Here is a 24303-nt window from a genome sequence, read left to right on the forward strand (position 1 = left end):
TTAGATGCGTCCACTGTGAGGATGGTAGGGACGTCCATTCTGGGGTGCACTAGCATAGCGGCGTTTGCTAAGGCTTCTTTGGTTTTAATGAAAGCGGCGGCGGACTCCTCGTCCCAGGTAATGTCCTTGCCCTTACCGGACATCAGGGCGAACAGGGGGCGCATGATCCGGGCAGCTGAAAGGAGGAAGCGGTAGTAGAAATTCACCATACCCACGAATTCCTGCAGGCCTTTGATTGTGTTGGGTCGGGGAAAATGGCGGACCGCGTCTACCTTGGCGGGCAGAGGGGTTGACCTGTCTGTACTAATCCTGTGACCCAGGAAGTTGATGGTGTCGAGCCCGAACTGGCATTTGGGCAGGTTGATTGTCAGGCCCTATTCACTCAATCGGGCGTAGAGTTGACGGAGGTGGGACAGATGCTCCTGACGACTACTGCTGGCTATGAGGATGTCGTCCAAATAGATGAAAGTGAAGTCCAGGTCGCGTCCACCGCGTCCATTAACCGCTGAAACGTCTGTGCGGCATTCTTTAAGCTGAACGGCGTGCGGAGGAACTTGAAAAGGCCGAAAGGGGTGATGAGTGCCATTTTGGGGACGTCGTCCGGATGCTTCTGGATTTGATGGTATCCCCGGACGAGGTCTACCTTGGAGAAGATCCGTGCGCCGTGCAGGTTTGCTGCAAAGTCCTGAATGTGTAGCACAGGGTAGCGGTCCGGTGTTGTAGCCTCGTTCAGCCTGCGGTAGTCGCCGCATGGTCTCCAGCCCCCTGTTGCTTTGGGCATCATGTGCATGGGGGAGGCCCATGGGCTGTCGGACCACCGTATGATCCCCAATTCCTCCATCCTCTTGAACTCCTCCTTCGCCAGTCAGAGCTTGTCTGGGGAAAGCCTTCGAGCTTGGGCATGGAGGGGTGGTCCTTGTGTCGGGATGTGTTGCTGTACGCCGTGTCTGGGCATGGCTGCTGTGAACTGCGGTGCCAGAACCAATGGGAAATCTGCCAGGACTCTGGTGAAGTCGTTGTCGGACAGCGTGATGGAGTCTAGGTGTGGGGCTGGCAACTGGGCTTCACCCAGGGAGAACGTTTGAAAGGTCTCGGCGTGGACCAGTCTCTTCCTTGGCAGGTCGACCAGTAGGCTGTGAGCCCGCAAAAAATCTGCTCCCAGGAGCAGTTGGGCTACGGCAGCCAGTGTGAATTCCCACGTGAACCGGCTGGAGCCGAACTGTAGTCGCACCGTACGGTCCTTGCTGTGCTGCCGTTCGCGGACCTCAGGGTGGGACCTGGTGCACTGTTGCGGGTGTCGTAACTTGTTGGAGGTAAGACGCTGATCTCGGCTCCGGTATTGACCAAAAAGCGGCATCCCGACCGCTTGACCCAGACATACAGGAGGCTATCCCGATGGCCAGCTGCCGTAGCCATCAATGGCGGCTGGCCCTGGCATTTCCCGGGAACTTGCAGGGCGGGCTACAGCGGCGGGCTTCTGTGCCCCACTGCTGGTGGTAGAAGCACCATTGTTTGTTGGCTTCCTCACTCCTGCCTCTGGGGTTAGCGGGCTCTGCGGCTGGACCTGGTCTGGTTTGCTGCTGGGAGCGTGACCTGGTGATCTGTGCGACGGATGCCCCACTCTCCTTCTTGGCTTTCCACAGTACATCCGCCCGGGCCGCCACCTTCCAGGGGTCGCTGAAATCCGCGTCGGACAGCAGCAAGCATATGTCCTCGGGCAGCTGCTCTAGGAACGCCTGCTCAAACATGAGGCAGGGCTTGTGACCTCCAGCCGGGGAGAGCATCTCGTTCATCAAAGCCGACGGCGGCTTGTCTCCCAAACCATCCAGGTGCAGTAAGCGGGCAGCTCGCTCACGCCGTGAGAGTCCGAAAGCCCTTATGAGCAAGGCTTTGAATTATGTGTATTTGCTGTTCGCTGGGGGCGACTGTATGAACTCCTCAACCTGGGCCGCTGTTTCTTGGTCGAGGGAGCTCACCATGCAGTAGTAACGTGTAGCATCCGAGGTTATCTGCCAAATGTGGAATTGGGCCTCTGCTTGCTGGAACCATAGGTGAGGTCGCAGCGTCCAGAAGCTTGGCAGTTTTAACAAAACTGCATGAACAGATGCAGCGTCGGTCATCTTCTGCCCAAATATCGTTTGGGCCGTCGGGGTCACCAATTGTAGCGGTGTGTTACACGCAGCACTGAAATAACGACAGAGTCGGTGAGCTGCAGTTGCAAAAAGAGCTTTATTCAAACTTCGCGGCCTCGCTTTAAAGCCTTCCTGATCCCGCCCTCCCCAGGCAGGAATGCTGTATTCACAGTCCCGTCCCGCACGCGGACTTTTCCCCTTGCTGGTGAAGTAGGCTTGGCGCCCTTTTTGCGACCGGCCTCAATGCCGGCGTGCGCCGCTTTGTGAGCCGGTTCGAGTGCGCTGGGAAGTGGGTCGCCACATGGGGACCCTTTCTTGAATGTTTTCAAAATTCCCAGCCAGACTAAAGGTCCATTCTCTCTCCCTTTCCTCAGTACGTAAATCCCTGACCTCCAGCATTTTCCCGGTAAAACTCTTCGGACTGATATTTGTTATCATACAACAGCCCATGTATTAGAAAAATACACCTTCTCTATACCAATGCAACTTTGTGGGGACAAAGGTTCTGTTTAACCCTTATTGCCAATGCATTGATGGCTTGGAGTTGGGGACTGGGAGGGGGGGTGATAATGTTTGTACAATGGGTGCATTTCTTCCATAAATGTGAATTGTACATTTGATACATTTGTTATGCACTGCACAATTCTCCTTTATACTATGTTCTCTTTATTAAAAAAAAAATAAAAATTTTGTTTAAAAAATAAATAAATTCAGCCATGAGAACTCTTTTGTGTACTCAGTTGTGAGTGGAATGGTTGTGGCTTCAAGCTCCCTTCTAAGAAAGCCCAAGGATAACACATTGGTGCTGTTCTAAGGGAATGCCAAACTGTCTTTTGGATGAGGTATTAAACTCAGGCATCCAGGTGCATGTAAATATATCCAGCATAATAAGAGGAATTGAGTTCTCTTTAGAGCTTCCCTGATATATATCCCTTACCAATATGATTAAAAGCATGCAATCTGGATTTATTGCATTGCTTTCAGTTCAATCTTGCTGCATGCAAATTAGTCGTTCCACTTCTACGTTCCAATAGTTACCTTCAAAAAGTTTTTCATTGTATGCAAAGGACTTGGGCATTTACAAGTTGTGAAAGGAGTAGTGCAAGTTCTTTCTTTTTAATTGAGTATAAAATATATTACTCATTAAGTACCCAAAGAATTGTTTAAATCTAAACTCTATTATTAGATACAGGAGTGGATCTCGGTGTGATCTTCTCCTGCTGTAACCCATCCACTTCAGGATTTGACATGCTGTACATTCAGAGTTGTAAAGCGTGGGTGTTTGAGTTACTGCCCCCTTTCCCTTCTGACCAATCCAGCCATTCTATGACCTCTCGTTAACAAGCTGCTTTCACCCACAAAACTGTTGATAACTGGATGTTTTTTTTTGCACCATCCTCTGCAAATTCTGGAGATGGTTGTATGTGAGAATCCCAGGCAATCAGCAGTTTCTGATACTCAAACCACACCATCTGGCACCAATTGTTGAGTTCACTTGGATCACATTTTTTCTCCATTTCGATGTTTGGTTTGAACAATAACTGAACCTGTTGACTCTACCTGGATGCTTTTATGCGTTGTTGGTGTCCCTGATATGAAAAATGTACTCTGGTCATCTATTGTTTCTTAAATGCAGTGTAGTTCTCAATGGCAACACAATTCTCTCATGAGCATTATTTGATATATTCTAATGGATATTATCACAGGTAAACTAGTTTGCACAGGTTAACTAACAAAATAGGAACTATATATGATTGCATTGTCTTTTTTAAGGAATATTTTCACAATGTAAAATAAATGTACATGGGTTACATCAGGAAGTAAATATTTGTTATCGGCTTTGACTTGGGCTCTTAACTGTAAAAGGAACAATCGTTTTGTGTGCTGTTAAACTAGAATTATATTTTTAGTTCGTGCAATGTATGGTTTCTAATTTAGATCCAAGCCAGTTTGCTCCTGGAAATCAAGCTCTTCTAAAACAAGAAAAGCACTGTGGTACAGGACCAAGTGTCCCAATATTTACTGGAATCACTTCAAGGCAAAATAATGATGGTAGCCTTTCTTCCACCATGTCTTCTCCAAAAGTCACCTCGACTCTTTTCAAAAGGTAAAAGGATCTGATGTGTGAGCAAAAACTCACTGTAAAGCCAAGATTGTAAAAAGTTAATGGCATTTCTGGATTTAGTTTAATACAGTCAACCACATAAGATTACCTGTTCATCTTAAGCTTCTGAAATAATTTATGTCTCATTTAATGACAAATTAGGAGTATTTTAAAGTCACTGATATTTTTGTAGCTTTACAGAGGGGAAGTGGGTTATGGGAAATGATTATGCGAAGTGAAGTGGAGAACTGGAATGCTAAATTTGGCAATCAGTGCTACAACCACAGTATGGACTCCAGAAACGGAGAGCTCCTTCAATGCTGTGGTGAAACTAATAGTGATGCTCGTTCTAGTTATATACAATTAATGATCCTCAGCTAAGTTGAAATGAGAAAACTGAATATTGTCAATACATTTAAGTTACTTTTTAGTTTATTTTCAAAAAATTAAATTTGAAGAATATTGAATTATGCTAGGTTAGAAAAGTAAATCTATATGTTGATCATTCTGTATACATCGATTGAAGTATTTTCATGGATCGACTATAGATGTGTAAATTTTCTAGGAGTTTGCAAATTCAGATGGTTGGGTTTGAGGATAAATGTCAGAGCTTTATTCTCTTAAATTTTGTTGGCAGTTATTATGAAACTAAATGTAGTATGGCCTGGGAAAGGAATGCAGTTTCCCAGGTTTGTATGATGTATTTCTTTTATTTAAGAGCACTTTGGTACTTCATTAACTTCGAAGCAGCCCTTACTACCAGCAAGACAGTTGAGAGCATCTATTTTTGTGGGATGAATGTTCATTTCCTTCTGTGCAGATACCATTTTATGCAGTTATGATTCTATCAGAAGCATTTGGATACATTGTTTATTTGCAGCAGTCAAAGGGAAAATTTTAACCCTCCACACACAACCAGTCAAATTAGGTCAATGGCTTTGTGAAATTTTCCACTCATCATTTTATTAAACATTACAATGTTGAATGACAATTTCAATGTTAAGGTAATGCTATTGTTCTACATATGCACCCATTCATATTGCAATTTGTCATTTCAGGCCAGAGAGTGATGACACAAATGAAATGATTATCCTGACTAACCAGCTTCAACCCGTAAAAGAAAACCGCATTCTCTTGTCATCATCTATTATGGCAGCTGGTTCAAAAGGTACAGGCAGATGTGTATCTCAAAGTGAAGGAGTAAATAGTGAGGAGACCAAGGAACATTTGGTTTCAAGGGACTTGACTGTGCCACTGTGCTCTGTTGCTGTGTGTCAACATTGTCCAGTCTCTGAGGCTTTTACAGTATCCTGTCATGAAGGAGTGGGTACACATCCAAGTTCTTCTGTTCTAAACCCACTTCTGTCAATATGCAGTCGCCAAACCAGTATGTCAGGAGATAAATCACCCTTTTCAAATCAAAATGGCAATTTTGTTCAACAGTATGTCAATATCTGCGATTCCCCAGGGACTCCAACCCTGGATGAAAAGTTACCTGGAGGTGCGACATATACATGCAGAATTCCCCTGAAACCTGAGGAAGATAAAATCATGCATCGTAATTGTCCTCCAAGTAAATGTAGTGGAGTAGACATAACTAATGATGAAACTTCATGGCAACAGGTCTTCTATACACCTCGTATGCCTTCTGAAAACCACAATGAGCAACACATTGGCTACGAAGAAAGCCATGTAGCAATTACTTCTGCCGGGTTAAGTGCTCAGATAAACCCATCTGGAAGGAAACATGAGCAATGCAGCACAAAGATTGCAAACCAGCCAGAGGTTGATGTCAACCCAATTCTTTATGGTCTTAAAGATCTAGAGCTCAGCAGCGACTCTGAAGTTATTTCTGTAGATCAGTCTAGCACTTCTTTCACTACCTCAGAACTTCTCAGGACTCCATCACCTTATATAATTGATTCAGATCTTGAATCAGAACCTGAACAAAACAAAGTGGCTTTTCTGAAGGAAATTGATACATCTTGCAATCACCAAAGTAAAAAATTAACTAGGCAATGCACGGGAGCATCAGATCAACTTTCTGCTTGTCCAAGGATGACTGGTATTCTGCCTGAAGGATCAATTTACAGTCAGGGGCACCCCTGTTATCGTGAAATAAGTCCCAGCAAACTGGCAATACGGCACAGTCCTGGTCTGGAATTGATGGGAAGTAAGGATGAAATGGAGGGGCATGCAACATCAACACCAAAATCCCAGAGCTATTGGAACAGAAAGGCTTCCTTGAGGCCTAATTATGAAATTAATGAGGGAAACTTTAGTGGAAATTGCTATCACAGGGATGGTTCCAGACTGTGTAAGTAATTTTAACATCAAATATGGTTCCTACCTGAAGTCCTAAAATTAGTATTTTTTTTAAACTATTGCTTGTTTATTGTTGGATTCCCTGTATTAATTATGTATATACTAGAGATCTACAAGAGTAAATATGAAGCTTTGATATGTTCTTGTATTGTGGTATTTCTATTTTGTAAAATGTGGTAATTATATTGATTATGGTCTGAGAAAAGTTCACATGCTTCACAATTAAATTGCCCTGTTATATATTTAAGAGTATCCTTTCATGGTTTTTATCATTCTTGAAATTTTCTTTACACAACTTGTAAAGCCAATTAAACTGACCCCTGACTTTATCTTAAACTGCTTATTTAGATCACATTAAAGGAATAGGTTATATTGAACATATGCTTTTTATAAAATTTAATATGTTATTATTACAAAGCCTAACAATCAAGTTTGTTTATATGAAATGGACTTGTGGTTAGTTGGAAGTATTGGTGTATGTGCACATAACAATCTTGTATCCAGTTTGCACCATTTCTTGTGTCCAACTGATTGAAATAGTTTGATAAATCACTTGGCAGATTGTAACTAAACATGTATAGATAAGAACACCGTGCATCTGGGAACTTGAATGATCACTAGGTTGGTAATGTAGTTCAGATATTGGGGGCGGAACAATTTGTGCTCCTTTTTTAGGATGTTAGTCACCTTTTTTCAAACAAAAAGCAGACAAAATAAGTAATAGTATCATTAACCATTTTCATCAAAATATTTTGGGGTTTTTCACATATTTTTAGAATTTTGTTCTGGCTTCAAATCCCTGAAAGAAGTGTTTGGTGGGTTTGTTAGTTGTGCCATTAATCACTAGTCATATGATATGAAACAGACTCGTTGGCCTACTGTTTCTGGCTGTCAAACTAATCCCATTTTTACACTGAGTTCATAGTTCTCTATGCCATGGCAATTCAAGTGCTCATCTAAATATTTATTAAATATTTATCTATTTAGCAATATAGCTCAGAGCAGGTTCTTCCGGCCCTTTTGACCATGTCACCCCAGTAACCCCTGACAAACCCGATTAACCCTAATCTAATCACGGGATAGTTACAATGAAGAATTGACCTACCTGGTATGTCTTTGGACTTTGGGAGGAAACCGGAGCACCCAGGAGAAACTTATGCATTCCACCAGGAGGACATATAGAGACTCCTCACAGAATGTGGCCGGAATTTAACTCTGAACTCCAGAACGCCCCGAGCTGTAATGGCATCACACTAACTGCCGCCCCACTTTGGCGCCACTACTCCACAACCCCTCAGCAGTGTATTTGAGTTTTCAAACCCCCCGTTTTCACCCCCCCCCCCGATTCTCACTCTGATCCCCTCTTAATGTCCTACCCTATAATTTGTACCTATGCCTTCTAGTTTTACGTATCTCTACTGAGGGGAAACATTTCTCACTCTCCGGTATGTGTGCCTGTTATCATTTCATATACCATTATCAGGTCACCCTCAGCCTTAACTGCTCCAAAGGAAACAAACCCAACCTATTCAGTTTCACCCAGAACTGAAACAGCTCACCCAGAGCAACATAGTCTTATAGTATAGGCACAGGCCCTTCAGCCCAAACAGTCCTTGCAGACCAAGCTGTCTGTCTAAGCGAATCCCATTTATGCATGTTTGACCGATACCCCTCTAAGCCCTGTCCTGTCTAAGTGCCGTCATAATGTTGGTAGTGTACTTGCCTGAGCAGTGTCCTTTTTCACCTTTGTGCTATTTGTGAGTAATTAAACTGTGCACAGCATGTAAATTCTGTCCACAAGGCTTATGAAATCTATTTAGTGAGTTACTTAAGACACAATTGGTACATCTGGTTTCACTGAGTTAACAGGAGAAATACTGGCAGTGATTCTGGTGTGGAGTAACTGTCTGGATGACGGGTGAGGATCAAGCTCACTTGTGTTGCTAAGTTTGAAGATGTCACTAAAGATTTTGTCAAAGTTTACTCTTGCCAAGACAAGTTTTCCAGTACCCATTATCAAGGCTTGCTGTCGGGTAGAGTCTCGTCTTGGTAACTGTTCTCTACACCATCTCCAGTGCAATCACATCTTCCTTGAGTGTGATAGACAGAACTGTGCACAGTACTCTAGCTGTGACCTTATGTTTTATATTGTACTGTCTATTCTCTGCTCTTGAATTTTATGCCCAAGCTAATGAAGCAAGTATTTATCTTGCTGCCTTAAATACCTTATCTACCCTATTTTGATGCCTTCAGAGATTCTTGGACATGCACACCATGGTCCCTGCATTCAATTCCTTTCATGGTCCTATTATTTTGACCTATCCTTATTACTCCTCCCATAAATATCTCCTTAGAATTTTCAGGTTTAAATTCCAAGTTTTGTTTCTCTACCCATCTAACAAGCTGATCAATATTGTTCTTTTTTTTTTGGAAGGTTACTCTCCTCATTACCACAAACACCAATCTTTGTGTCTGTCTTCATTCTGGCTATCTAAGCTAGGGCTAAGGTCTTCCAATGTACAACTTCATATCCAAATAAGGTGCTTAGTGGAAAGAATAAAGTAAATCTAAAGTGATTAATAGGTGCAGGATGAAATTCAAGTAGGGCAGATTTCTTCAGTTAAAATTAATTGCTGTGTATACTGGGTTTACTTGAGGAAAAAATATAGATGTTTTAAAGAGAAGTAGTGGAGTTATTTCTCAGGAAGAAAGGAATTAGTTATACTTGTCACGTACCCCGTGACCGGGTTACCAAACCAACAGAAATGGAAGAATACGTTGGGGTCTGGTATTACTTTAACTACTGGTGTTTATTAGTAGATTAAGTAATACAGTACTATAAAATGCAAATATATTTAAAACAGGTTAGCAATGATATATACAGAAATGTGAAAATAAGAATCAAAACCAAGCTCTATCGAAGTCTAGGGGTGAATGAATAGTCTTAAGTTGGTGCAGAGTTCAGTTTAGTTTAAGTTGAGGTAGTTGCTGTTGTACCGTTGGGGGGGAGAGAGAGAGCGAGAGGTAATGCAGTTGCAGGCAAACCTTCCATTGTTGTCTTGTCCTGTTGTGGTCACTGACTGTGACCCCTCCGTATCTGGCCAGACTGTTCTTCAGTGGTGAGCCTGTCACTCAGGCGAGGGTGGACACACACACAAGCCCCCACCGGTCTGCCTTCACACACAGTGAGCCTCTGATCGATTCCCCCGAATCGATCCTCCAAACCCCCACCTTCGCATGGGTGCACAACACTCTTTCAGTGTCCCGTGGTGTGTCTCTTGTGTCTCAGCAGACTTGCTTTTTATCTCCCCTGACAGGGTACCAGCTGTCCATCACCTGGTACCACTTTGCTGTCTCAGCAGGAATCCACACAAGCGGGCAAAGTGTCCTTGGAGTAAAGTAAACAATTAGCGAAGAAGCTATAATGCTAAAACCATCCGTCTCTCTCTCATTATCAGCATCTGCAGCAGGATGCCTCCCCCCTTCTTCTGCTCTCTCTCGTTAGCAGCATAGTTCATGGAGGGGTCAACTCTGGACCCCATCTCACTGGTTTGCTCATGACACATCACATACTGGATGGTTGCCTTCTCAAATAGAATTGCTAATTGTTTAAAAAGCATTGCAGTGAAGGAATGTCCCAGTAAGGCATACCCACTTAGTTAAATCGTTCATCTTAGAAAAATACCATCCAACAACCAAATCCGTGCATTCCGCTTTAGATTTGGATTCAACATACATTTGATTCATTCCCAGGTTGCTCTGTTGGAAATGTATGTTTGTGATAGACTGAGAGATGAATAAAGTAATGTGGATAACTTTCTCAGCAATCTGCATGTTCTTGCCCCAGGTATTGTGTTTCAGGTCAAACGTCTACAGTTGCAAGACGGAGGAAATTTGTATTGTGTGTGGGTAATGCGGGATCATACACAGAGTCGGAGAGAGGCTGCACTGAAGAATCTTTTGATGTCCACTCTGAATAGCACCCCTCTATCTGCAGAGCATTCTTTTAGCCTGGGAGAGGTTAGTCATGTGAACAGAACTGATCTATGTTGGTTATACTTGAAGCATTTTAGTCCATTATATATTGTTTAATCCAAGCATATTTGTACTACTGTAGAGATTTGTATGAAAAGTTAACAAGAATTGAGGCTGGTGCTGGTAGCATTGATTGAGTGTTGTTGGGCAGTTGTAGAGTACTACAAATGATCACATACAGTATATAAAATTGAATACAAAATCAAGTAACATCTTTATTCCAATTATTTTTTCCCATGTTTCCTACCACTGATTTGTATGTAACTAATGTATCTTGTGATTTGGATTTTCTAAAGAACAAATTTCCTGTTTGAATACATTCACTCCTGTTCCAATGAATAGACCTTGCATTCTATTTTCTTCCCTGTGGCAAATTAGTATAATTATAGTGAACTGTAATTTTTAACTATGTAAACTTTTTAACAGGAGTTCATCAGTGTGCTATCAGGACTTCATAAGTAAGGAAAGGTTGTGTAAATCAGATTTGTGTTGCTAGAATATAGAATGTTAAGGGTGATCTGTTTGAATGTTTTGCAACACAAAATGCTGGAGGAATGAGAGTTGAAAGTTATCAGGTTTTGTGAAGAATTGATAGGTTAAATAAAGAGACATTTTCTGTTGGTAGGAAGTCATGTGGAAATGACTTAAAATTGGGGCCAAGCTGTTTAAGAGAGATTATGCAAGGAATGACCTGAGAAAGTAGAACTATCCCACAAACGCAGTAGTTGTCATCTCAATTAAAAATAAAACACAAATAATTCTGGAATTGGCAAATTTTTGAGCAATGGTGGGTATATAGAATTAAGGTACAAAATGGGTCCCAACTGCATTTCACCTCCTTTACTTGTCAAAGGCAGCACTGGTAGCTCTTTGTATCCCTTCTATTTCCCAGATGGTTAAAAACCTGGCACATTTCACAGAGTCATAGAAAAATGCAGCTCAGAATCAGGCTCTTCAGCCCATCTAGTCGTGCCGAACCATTCAAAATGCCTGGTTCCATAGACCTGCACCAGGACCATAGCCCTCCTTACACTGATCATCTATGTACCTATCCAAACTTCTGTTAAACGTTGAAATTGAGCTTGCATGCACCACTTGTGCTGGCAGCTTGTTCCACACTCATGACCCTCTGAGTGAAGAAGTTCCCCCTAATGTTCCCCTTAAACTTTTCACCTTTCAGCCTTAACTTAGACCTCTAGTAGTAGTCCTACCCATTCTCAGTGGGGAAAAATGCCTGTTTGTGTTTACCCTATCTATACCCTTTATAATGTTATATACCTCCATCAAATTTCCTCTCAATCTTCTACGTTCCAAGGAATAAAGTCCTAACCTATTCACTCTTATAACTCGGGTCCTTCAGACTTGGCAACTTCCTTGTAAATTTTCTCTGTACTTTTTCAATTTTGTTTACATCTTTCCTGTAGTTTGGTGACCAAAACTACACATGATACTCCAAATTGGTCCTCACCAATGTCTTGTACAACGTCAACATACCATCCCAACTCCTGAACTTGGTACTTTGATTTATAAAGGCCAATGTGTGGTAAACTTTATGACCTTATCTACCTGTTTGCACCACTTTCAATGAATTATGGACCTGTATTTTCAGATCCCTTTGTCCTACCACACTCCTCAGTGCCCTACTGTTCACTGTGTAAGACCTACCTTGGTTGGTCCTACCAAAGTGCAAGACCTCACATTTGGCTGTATTAAATTACGTCTGCCATTTTTTTTCCAAGCACATTTTTCCACCTAGTCCAGATCCTGCTGTAAGCCACCACACTCCCAATCTTGGTGCCATCTTCAAATTTGCTGATCTAGTTACCCACATCATTGATATAAATGGCAAACAACAACGGAGCAAGCACTGATCATGGTGGCACTGTACTAGTCACGGGCCTCCAGTCAGAGGAGCACCCATCTACTACAACCACTCTGGCTTCTCCCACAAAGCTAATGTCTAATCCAGTTTACTACCTCATCTTGAATGCTAAGCGACTAAACCTTCTTGACCAAACTCCCATGTGGGACCATGTCAAATGCCTTACTAAACGTCATGAAGAGAACATCCACTGCCTTGCCTTCATCAGCTTTCCTGGTAACTTACTCAAAAAATTCTATAATTGGTTGGACATGACATACCACACACAAAGCTATGCTGACAATCCTTAATCAGTCTAAATCCAAATACTTGTATATCTGGTCCCTCAGAATACTGTCTCATAACTTTCCCACTACTGATGTCAGATTCACAAGCCTATAATTTCCTGGTTTATTTCTCTGTTGAATTTCTCATAATGATTGCAAATGGTGGTTTTATTTTCCCAGTTAGTAGTGGCCCATGTTGGAGCTCACCCAGTCAAAAGAGAGATGACAAAGACAGTCTTGGCTCAATCCATAGAATATAGAGTTGGTTGGAGCTCAAAGTGTAAGACACACAGATTGGAAGTTGCGGCAGTGAGTTGACGCTTTCGACCACTGGAATCCAGGGCTCTGAGGGAGGAAGTTGACTGGCATGGGGTTGCTGTAACAAGACAGGGCTGATTGAGGGTGGCAAGAAGAAAGCTGATGGTTTTCTGCTGCTTCTGGAACATGTACTCATGTCAGCAGACAACTTCCTTAAGGTTAATTGTTGGCTCACCCATCCTGTCAGGAAATGTAGAGGGTGTTTGACCCAAAAGCAGGGCAGCAGAGACAATTCAGTGAGGAACAATAATGCCAATAATAGACTGCAAAAATAACAAGCCATTCGGGCCACAAAATGAGAGGGAATAGATACTAAACAGCATGGCAACAAGATTACTGAAAACAACATGTACAACACGCTGGAGGAACTCAGCAAGTCAAGCATCATCTGGAAACGAGCAGTCAACGTTTCAGGCTGAGACCCTTCATCAGGACTGAAGAGGGAGGGGCAGGGGCCCTATAAAGAAGGTGGGGGAAGGGTGGGAAGGAGAAGGCTGGTGGGTGCCAGGTGAAAAACCAGTAAGAGGAAAGATCAAGGGGTGGGGGAGGGGATAGGCAGGAAAGGTGAAGAAGGAATGTAAGTACTGTGTAGTAGAAGGCAGAATCATGAGAGAGGTGATAGGCAGCTGGAAGAGGAGGCAGAGTGAAACTGGGATGGGGGAAGGGAGAGGGAAGGAATTACCAGAAGTACCCAACCTGCTGAGTTCCTCCAGTGTGTTGTACATGTTGCTTTGACCACAGCATCTGAGGTGTACTTTGTGTTTAAGATTACTGAAAGCTAGGAGCCACTGATAGAGGCTGGCTGGTTCAATGGGTGAACAAGAACTGTGAATGCGAGCTTGGTTTAAATAGGCTGCAGATAATGAGTTGGAAGTGATTGGCAGATGACTTTTGTTAGCTGAGTGGAGATTGGGAGATGCCTGCCTGTATAGGCCTGACTTTAGTAACTCGCAGCAATATGACAGTTGTCTCACAGTTGTCATTTAAAGTAAAATTGGATAGGTATATGGACAGGAAAGGAATGGAGGGTTATGGGCTGAGTGTGGGCCAGTGGGACTAGGTGAGTATAAGCGTTGGCACGGACTAGAAGGGCCAAGATGGCCTGTTTCCATGCTGTAATTGTTATATGGTTATAATATTTGTTATTATTGTTACTACTTGTGGTACGATGTCTGCTGGTCTCCCTTAAGTCACCCTGTTAGTTACATTCTTAATGATGTCTAATGAACTTGTCAAACACCCATTCCCTTTCTTAAATGCTGAGTCCATCTAGTTCTGTTATGATTTTACAAACATACTGTTACTGCTTCAATATAGTGGATTTAATTTGACAATTTTAGCCTATAGTTCCCTGCTTTAGCACTCCTTATGAATTGTGCTAGTATGTTTGTGATTTTATAATTCAGATAGTTTACTAGAACAGAGTGAGTTTGGAAGTTCACAGGAACTATACATTACCTCTGCACCAATGTGTTTATAAACTCAAATGTAGACTGTCAGCTCCAGGGAATCAATTTACATACATCTATAAGCTCTGATAATCTGTACTGTTAAATTATTTTGTATACTATTTTCAACTCTATTTAGTTTAAGCAATATTCTTACAATTGACTAATCACCCTGGTGTCAAACATAAATGCTTCAAAATTCTATTTCCATTTTTTTCCCAGAAAATAGTTTCCCACTTTTAGAATCATATATCATCCCACTTCAGTTTATAAGCAATGAAGTCCCTTCAGAGATGTAGGGATCAGGGTGGCCATTTTGTTGATAGTAATATTAAAAACAAGCAGATCACAGAACTGTGGTTCATTCGGCTCTTCCTGCCAGTAACAGTGCAGTTTTTGGTCGTGACAGTCCTTTGTCCTCCTTCCATTGCCCTGTAAGTTTTGTTCCAGGATTATCTTGATGGAATCTGCTTCTTGTGCCCCCATGGCAGTGCATTCCAGATCCTATCCGCTCATTGTTTCTATTATCTTTTATCTCGATTTATGTTGTTTTTTTTTAACCTTCATTCTTAACCCTTCTGTCAAAGGGAATAGATTCTGTCTTTCTACTGTGCCCTAAAGTTTTATGTCTTTAAATACTAGATCCACTCTCAGCAACCTAAGGTGCAGTCGATGTAGACCAAGTAATTTATGAAGTGCAGTTGGCCCTTGTGATCCATACTGTTTATCAATTTTCAGATTTTCTAATCATGCATGTTAAGGTACAACTCTTCCCCCTTTCCCTTTTCCATGTGATATTTTGTGTCCACCTGAGAGAGGAACTGTAACCATATTTTAATATTTTCCTGGTATGCGGATACGATAGGGTCTTCTTAAGAGACTCTTGGATAGGTACATGGAGCTTAGAAAAATAGAGGGCTATGGGTAATTCTAGGTAATTTCTAAGTTAAGGACATGTTCGGCAGCATTATTGGCCGAAGGGCCTGCCTGTATTGTGCTGTGGGTTTTCAATGTTCTATCTCATTGAGTTTTAAACAAACAATTACTATTTGGTAGTATCCCCTTAGCTTCATTCAAAATTGTTGCCTGACCAATGTTTGTGCTAAAAGATTTATGTATTATTGTGGGTTGTCATTCTTTATAGGTTATAATGGAGACTGCTAAGTCGCATGGTTTGAAGTATTCAGAAGATGTTGAGACAATGGAAGCTTGTGAAGGAGAATACTCTGAGTACTATAACACTGTCAGCCCACTGGGGAAGGGAGCCTTTGGCTTTGTGTGGACGGCACGTCAAAAAGTTAGCAAAAAAGAGGTATAGACAGAGCTTGATTTCTGACTTAAATATATATATAAAGCTCATTTGCTTTAGTTTTCATTATTTTAAGCCATGTAAATAAAAGGGTTGCGAACAATGAGTTATTGATCTTACTGAATAATTCAGAATAATAATGGATATGTGCACAGTTCTATTATGCGGGAAAACCTGAGGTAAGTTCATAGTATGCTTTTAAAATCTGGATGAGTTGAACAAATAACTTCAGTTTTAACCTTAAGAAATAAAATGGCTATTTGCTTTGAGAGGAATAATATGCAGGTTTATGAAGAAATTTAAATTAACTCTTTGAATTTAAATTTAAATTAAATCTGTTGGATTGAATGGTCAATTCCTTTGCGTAATGTTATGATCAGTTTGATTGGATAGTTTGAATTGTCAAGAAATCCAATAAACTTCAGCAAACAATCATGCAGTTCTAATCAGTTGTGAACTTTTAAACAACAGTATTTAGTAAGAAAGATAACAACAGTCTTTAGTAAGAAAGATGTCTAGTCTCGTGGATGAAATGTGCCATTCATACCATATATCAACTTGTTAAAGGAGCTGAATAGCAGGAGTGACTTCCAGATGCTGGAAATCCAGAGCAACACACACAAAGGCGGCATCTGTGGAGAGGAATAATCAGTCAATGTTTTGGGCTAAGAACATCATTCAGAACTAGAAAGGAAAGGGGGAGAAGCCTGAATAAGGAGGTGGGGGAAGGGGAAAGAGTACAAACCGGCAGGTGGTAGATGTGAAACCAGGTGGGAGAGGAGGGATAAAGTGAGAAACTGGGGAGATAATAAGTGGAAAAGATAAAGGGCTTAAGATTCTGATAGAGTAGAGTGGACCCTGGGAGAAAAGAAAGGTGGGACCAGAGGGTGGTGATGGACAGGTGAGGAGAAGCAAAGGGCTAAGAGGGGAACCAGAATGGGGAATAGAAAGAGAAGGAGGGAGGAGAAATCGATGTTCATACTGTCAGGTTTGAAGCTATCCAGACAGAATGAGGTGTGGCTCCTCCAATCTGTCAGTGGCCTCATCATGGCAGAAATGTTGGCCATGGAGCAAAATGGGAATGGGAAGTAGAACAGAAATAGGTGGTCACCAGGAAATCCAGCCTGTTATGGCATTTGGAGTAAAAGTGCCAATCTACATCAGGTCTCACTGGTGTAGAGGCGGCCGCCCTGGAAGCACCAGATACAGTAGATGACCCCAGCAGATTTACAGGTGAAGGGACAGGGATATGTGCAAACAGGGCGATCAATGAAGAGGGACATGTGGACAAGGGAGTCATTGAGAGACCGATCCCTGTGGGGGGAGGGGGGGTGTGGGGGCAGGCATTACGGAGATTGATGTGCTGAATTTTGAGGCATGTAAGGTGGTAGGCAAGGACAAGGGGAACTCTATCCCTGTTGTGCCGGTGGTATGGTCGAAAATGGAGGAGATGTGATGAGGGCAGCATCAATTGTGGAGAAAGGGAAATCCTGTTCTTTGAAGAACAAGGGATCCTCAGTTTGATTCCTGGAATGTAGTGGATTTGCTGATTTAGTGAATATACTGTGATGAAGACAAAACATCTTGATTTTCTTGGAAATAGTGTTGACAAATAGCTGGTTAGGTTTTTTATTCTAATGGCTGAAAATGTTTGGATATTGAGTGAAGAGGAGGTTGATTTTGAATTGTATGTATTACAAGGTTGATTTGTTGTAATCATCAGACTTTTGTTCATTTCGGCAGAACATCTTTCCTTGAAGCTCATTTGTCATCTATCAAGTTCAATTTAATTGCCATTCAACCATACACATATAGAGCTAAACAAAACATCATTCTTCTAGAGAACACGGTACATAAAGTCAAACACAGCAAATATAGTTACGATCCATCACGTAACCCAAAGAAGCCGCTGTAACTTGATATGCTGCCACTTCAAGAGCAATATAACTTTCCACCTGGCTAAGTTTGGTTATGTAGATGGTCACTAGTAACTTAAGTAGTTCAGTGGCAGTGGTCATTGATGTTGTCAAATATCATTTTTCCTGCACCTTTCCAGATGCTCTCTATTCTTTGTCTTTCCATCAGATGTTTCTGATCCAATAACTCACTCTGTCATTTTAAAGAACTCTTTATGGTCCTAGTCCTTTTGATTTCCAAGTGATGACAAATGTTAGTATGCGAGGAAGAAAAATGGTCTCAAATAAACAACGCAGTTGAGACCTAGTGACAAGGATGCAGCATCTGAACCGGGTTGCTATTAATGCATCAGTGTTAAATCAAATCCTTTTTGCCTTTGATTGCAATAACACAGATCAAACAATAAATCACATACTGCCCTTGACACGTTGGAGGCGTTCATCTCAAAGATATTTCCATCTCTAAAAAGGGCTCTATGATGGATTTGGCTTCTCTCACACCAATCTATAAATATTGTTCCAACCATGCACAAGGAGATGACGAGGATTGAAGTCATTTCTTGAAGATTAATATCATACACCTCACTCTTGCTTTCCAAATCTCCCAGCACCTCCAACATATAAAGAACATTGTAACACATCATTTATAGCTCAGTTTGCTATGAACAATGACTGCTAATATATTTTTAAAATGCTTAACTATATTTGTGATGTACAGTATCGGTGTGTTTGTTTTGTATTTTCAGGTTGTGGTGAAGTTTATTCGAAAGGACAAGATTGTTGAGGACTGCTGGGTTGATGATATGGACCTAGGTAGAGTGAGTCAGGAAATAGCAATTCTAGCAAGACTCAACCATCCCAACATAATTAAGGTCAGTGTTTTTTTCCATTAGCCCTTTTAACATTTCACTATTTTATCTTGGGGGTGTCTTGTACTAAGTTCTGAGTGGTAAGTATCAATATGCAAACACCTTTAATTGAATCCAGATAGATGAGCGAGGGTCCCTTCTGGTGAAGGATGCTAATGATGCCTTGCATCCTCCTCCATGAAAATAGGTGGTGTGTTCTCTTTGTTTCTGTGATATTTTGCAGCTGCTAAAGTTATCAGCCGTGCCGCTCTTCTTTCCCGTGACCAAGTGCTCATGTCGATATTTGTTTTTGTAAGCACAGTGTTCTTGTGTTACTTAAATGTGGGTCGCAGTGTGCAAAATTGCAAAATGATTTCTTTCCATGTTTCTTAGTGGAATTATCACAAGAGTTGTAAATTCAATTATGTTCCTTTATAATCTCTGCAGGTACTTGATGTGTTTGAGAACCTGAATTTTTTTCAACTAGTGATGGAAAAACATGGAACTGGTCTGGACCTCTTTGAATTCATTGAGCAGCAGCCAGACCTGGATGAACCCTTATCCAGCTTCATATTCAGACAGGTAATGAGAAAAAGTGGTAGATGACCAGTGTTACAGTTCTCCATATTTTTACCAAATGTATACGAATAGAAATCACAATTTCTGTTGTCCTCCTGCCCAGTTTAGTCTGCAAGGGCAACCAGATAGCTGCAAAGTCAAGATAGGGGGCACATTGATCCAAGATTGAAATCTTTGTACTGGCCTTGTGTTACACCACTATGATAGGGTTCTCTATATGACAATGTTCCAATGCTTAATAGCTGCTGTGGAATCAGTTCAGCCTAAGCTAATGAACATCACTATGTGGTACATCCTCACTGGAATAAGCACCTGCAGAAATTGGAGAACTTTGTGTAACTTCGAGGTTAGCATAGCCTTTAGAGTAACAAAACAGCTTTTTGCCAAGACAGAAAATTAAGAAACCTGAAGGTTTAGACTCTCTCTGTAGCCAAGTCCACTGGCGAAATGGGTCTGTATTATAATACCTGAGATCTGCAATCATGAGAAAAGGTAATTGGCGGATAAGATTTCAATATATGAGATGGTGCTGATAAGTGGCAACTCAGCCTGCGGCTCCAATGGGAATCGTCAGATATTCCAGTTTACAACTACTACAGCCCAAATAAACAATCACAGCCATGGGCACTGTGGTAAGCAACATTGTTTTATGATATTTTAAAAAATCTATTTATCCTCAAAATCAGCAGACCCTGGATGGCAGACTCGGGTCATGAGGGCAATTCCCCATTAAGAAAACAGAGGGCGTGTTGGGCCACAGGTATGATGGAAATGCAGAGGCCTTAGACCCCCACTCCTGACTACACTGCTGGTTTATGTACAGTCTCTGGAAAATAAACAAGATTGCAGTACCTGCGGGACATCAGGAACTGCTGTGTGTTTTGCTCCACAGAATGTGTGGCTCACTCCCCTCATTTTTGGATACATTGCTGCAGAGACAGGACATCTGAATTTTCTAAAGGTGGAGGTGGGGTATGCTTAAGATTAACTCATCATGGTGCACAGACGTGGCATTTCTGCCTCTGCTCACCCGACCTGGAACACCTTGCAGTTAAGTGTCATCTGTTCTATCTGCCGAGGGAGTTTTCCAGTCATCGTGGTAGTAATGTATTCTCCATCTCCAGCCAATGTCAGGTAGGCACTGAAGAGATGAGCACTGTGATCAGCAGTCATGAAACAGGACATCCTGATGCCTTCCCTGTAATTGCAGGAGATTTCAACCAGGCCAGCTTGAAATCTCTGAATAACAACCACCAACATAACACCTGAGGAACCAACATGCATGACTGCTGTTGTGCTACCATTTTTAAAACGCTTACCATGCCGTCTCTGGCTGTATTTCTACTCCCAGTGTACAGGCAGAGACTAAAGACCACAGTGCGAGTGGTGAGGACCAAAAAATGATGTGGTCAGTCAGTAGACTGGACAGTTTTCAGGGACTCATCTTCAAATTTGAATTAAAAACGCCACCATTGTCACCGACTTCATCAAGACCTGTGTGGATGAGTATGGGCCTTTGAGAACATAACCAGACATGCTCAAACAAAAAGCCATGGATGAACCAGGAGGTTTATAATCAGCTGAGGGTGAGATCTGTGGTATTGAAGACTGGTGATCCAGAACAGTACAAGTAATCCAGGTATGACTGATGGAAGGATATTTTAAGAGCGAAAAGCAATCCCACTTGAAGTTAGAGATGGATTGGATGCACTTCAGCTGTGGCAGAGTTTGCAGGACATTACTTCCTACAAAGTGAAACCTAACATAAATGGCTGAGAAGTTTCACTCCCAGATGAGTTCAACACCTTTTATGCTTTTTGAAAGGGAGAAGAAAACTACACTTGTGTGAATCCCTGCAGCATCTGGTGACCCTGATGTCAGAACACCTTTTAAGAGGGTGAAACCTTGCAAAACATCAGGCCCTGATGGTGTACCTGGCTGGGCTCTTAAAAACCTGTGCCAACCAACTGGCAGAAGTGTTCAAGGGCACTAATCTCTGCTGCTGTCAGAGGCTCCCACCTGCTTCACAATCATATCAGTGCCCAAGAAGAGCAGATTGACCTGTCTATGTTGCACTCGCTTATACTGTGATGAAGTGTTTTCAGAGGTTGGTCATGACCAGAATCAACTCCTGCCTAAGCAAGGACCTGGACCTGCTGCAACTTGCCTATTGCCACAATAGGTCCACAGCGGATGCAATCTCACTGGCTTTCCAGTCAACCTTGGATCACCTGGACAATAACAATACCCATGTCAGACTGCTGTTTGTTAATTACAGCTCGGTGTTCAAAACCATCATACCCTAAGTACTAATCAACAACCTCCAAAACCTGGGCCTCTGCAACTGTTTCCTTGACTTCCTCATCGAAAGACTACAGTCAGTGCAGGTTGGAAATAACATCTCCTCGCTGACAATCAACACAGGTGCACCTCAACACTGCATGCTTAGCCCACTGCTCTACTCTCTTTGCACCCACAGCTGTACGTCTAGGCACGGCTCTAAAATAATCTATACATTTATCGATGAGCCAACCGTTAGCAGAATTTCGGATTATGATGGGGTGTGGGATTGATCAGCTGGTTGAGTTGTGTCACAACAATAACCTTGTACTAAATGTCAACAGGACCAAGGAATTGATCGTGGACTTCTGGAAAGGAAGTCAGGAGAACGCACTCACTGAGAGGTCAGTGGTGGATAGTGTGAGCAGCTTCAAGTTCATGGGCATCAACATCTGAGGATCTATCCTGGGGCCAAAACGTTGATGCAATCATGAAGAAGGCATTGCCAGCCTGCTATACGTCATTGGCACTTTGAGGATATTTGGTATGTCACCAAAGACTTTATCATAGCATTCCGACTGATTGGATCACTGCCTGGTATGAATGCTCCAATACACAGTATCACGAGAGGCTGCAAAGAGTTACAGCAACTATGGAAAAGTGCAGTCGATGTTTTGGACAGAGACCCTTCAGCAGAACAAGATGTTGCCTGGCCTGCTGAGTCCTCCAACATCTGTGTGTGTTGCTTGGATTTCCAGCATCTGCAGATTTTTCTCTTGTTTGTAAAGAGTTGTAGACTCGGCAAGCTCCATCACGGAAGTAACCCTCCCCATCATCAAAGTGGTCTTCAAAAGGAAGTGTTTCAAGAAGGCGGCATTCATTATTAGGGACCCTCACCATCCTGGACATGTCTTCTGCTCATGACTACCATGAGGGAGTAAGTACAGGAGCCTGAAGGTCCACATTCAGCATTTTAGGAACAGCTTCTTCCCTTCCACCAATAGATTTCTGAATGGTCTATGAACCCATAAACATTACCTTCCTGTCCCTCTTTTGCACAATTTATTTGTTTTACTTACAGGAATTTTTATGTGGTGCCCTGCACTGCTGCCATGAAACAAATTTTATGACATATGTCAGTGATAATAAACATGATTTTTTATTCTGATTCTCTTGTTCTGGTGGTAGAAGTCACAGGTTTTAGAGGAGCTGTCAAGATAGCCTGTTGTGCCACTCCATTTTCCTTTCATCCATGTGCCTATCTGAGAATCTTTTAAATACTTCTAATGTATTTGCTTCTACCACCATCACTGGCAGCATGTTCCACATACCCACTACTCAGTCACCTTAAACCTTAAAATTGTGGAAAATGGCTGTCCACTCTAACTATTCCAAATCAACTTGTTCACCTCTATCAAGTCACCTTTCATCTCGCGTCACTCCAAAGAGAAAAGCCATAACTCGCTCAACTTATCCTCATAAGCCATGGTCTCTGACCCAGGCAGCATTCTAGTCAACCTCTGCACTGAGGGGACCAGAACTGAACATAATACTTCAAGTATTTCAACCAGAGTTTTGGAGCTGCAGTGTTAACTTGCAATGCTTCAGTTCAATCTCCTGACTATTGAAAGCCAGCACCCTCTTTTTAACCACCCCCTCACTTTTGTGGCAACTTTGAGGGATCTAAAGACATGGACTCCAAATCCCTCTGTTCCTCCACAGTGCTAAGAGTCCTACCATTAATCGTGTACTTTGCCTTCAGGTTTGACCTTCCAAAGTGTATCACTTCACACTGTTGCAGATTAAACTCAATCTGGCACTTCTCAGTCCGGCTCTGCATCCTGTCAGTTTTCCTGTGGTAACCAACGACAACCTTGTACACCTTCTATAAAACACCATCATCCTTCACGTCATCTGCAAACTTACTACCTGCCATTTCACTTCCTCATCTGTCATTTATAAAACTCATAAAGAGCTATTTAAGATTACTCCATTTAAAGAACTGAAGTTAAGTATCAATGTTTTCAATGTGATTTATGTCTTTCTTTTTAAGCTTACTTTTAATGTGGTTTCTCAATGGATAGGTATGGATTCTTTCCTATATTTGATCCATTGCTTTGTTCTGCTTTTACACGTGGCTAAGATGCGTGTGGGTCTATATGTTGCAGATCGTGGCCGCTGTGGATTACCTACACAGTAAATGCATTCTGCATCGGGATATCAAGGATGAGAATGTCATTATTGATGAGAATTTCACCATTAAGCTTATAGACTTTGGCTCAGCTGTGAATTTGGAGCCTGGGAAAGTTTTTCGTACATTTTATGGAACAATTGAATACTGCTCTCCGGAGGTGCTGATGGGAAACCCGTGAGTATTGAACTATGAAGGTCTTTTAAATTTCCTATCCTGCACCTTAATATATGGTTCCTACCTATTGCCTACTAAACTGTGCTTACTGCGAGGAGGATTTAGCCAATGAAATCTGCTGTTGGTTCAATAGAACCTGGATTTGTAAATTATTTTTTTTCTGTGGAAACTGCTTTTCCCATATATTTTTGATAAATGTGTATTGTGAAAGCTTCAGAATACTGTTGTTCCTTCTATATAGAGTTTCAGTTCCCACTTGTTATTGCATCCTGAAATACTGGCTTATACTATATAACACATAATGGCATTCATAAATAACTTTTATTGACTATAGCTGTTCTTATAAAATGGGTCCTACGTGATTTAACATGCTAATGTTCATAAAATCACTTTTGGGACACCAAACACGGACAACCTGAAATGGTAGCTCTCATTGAAAATGATGGAAATGATCAAATATTCTCATTTTAGCCTGCTATGGCTGAGAACCATA

The 24303-nt window shown here is 41.9% G+C and overlaps 1 protein-coding gene across 1 annotated transcript in view; it reads left to right on the forward strand.

The window, feature by feature from the left end:
* pask (PAS domain containing serine/threonine kinase) overlaps nucleotides 1-24303 on the forward strand; it is a 70681-nt gene that overhangs the window by 26452 nt on the left and 19926 nt on the right. Inside the window, exons 11-17 of the mRNA XM_073040601.1 lie at nucleotides 4071-4239; nucleotides 5295-5404; nucleotides 10409-10581; nucleotides 15655-15822; nucleotides 18482-18607; nucleotides 19031-19165; nucleotides 23611-23810. Of these exons, the coding sequence (XP_072896702.1) occupies nucleotides 4071-4239; nucleotides 5295-5404; nucleotides 10409-10581; nucleotides 15655-15822; nucleotides 18482-18607; nucleotides 19031-19165; nucleotides 23611-23810 (1081 nt within the window). The remainder of the gene's footprint in view (nucleotides 1-4070; nucleotides 4240-5294; nucleotides 5405-10408; nucleotides 10582-15654; nucleotides 15823-18481; nucleotides 18608-19030; nucleotides 19166-23610; nucleotides 23811-24303) is intronic.

The sequence above is a fragment of the Hemitrygon akajei genome, chromosome 3, assembly GCF_048418815.1.
Source record: "Hemitrygon akajei chromosome 3, sHemAka1.3, whole genome shotgun sequence".
In the NCBI taxonomy this organism is placed as follows: Eukaryota; Metazoa; Chordata; class Chondrichthyes; order Myliobatiformes; family Dasyatidae; genus Hemitrygon; species Hemitrygon akajei.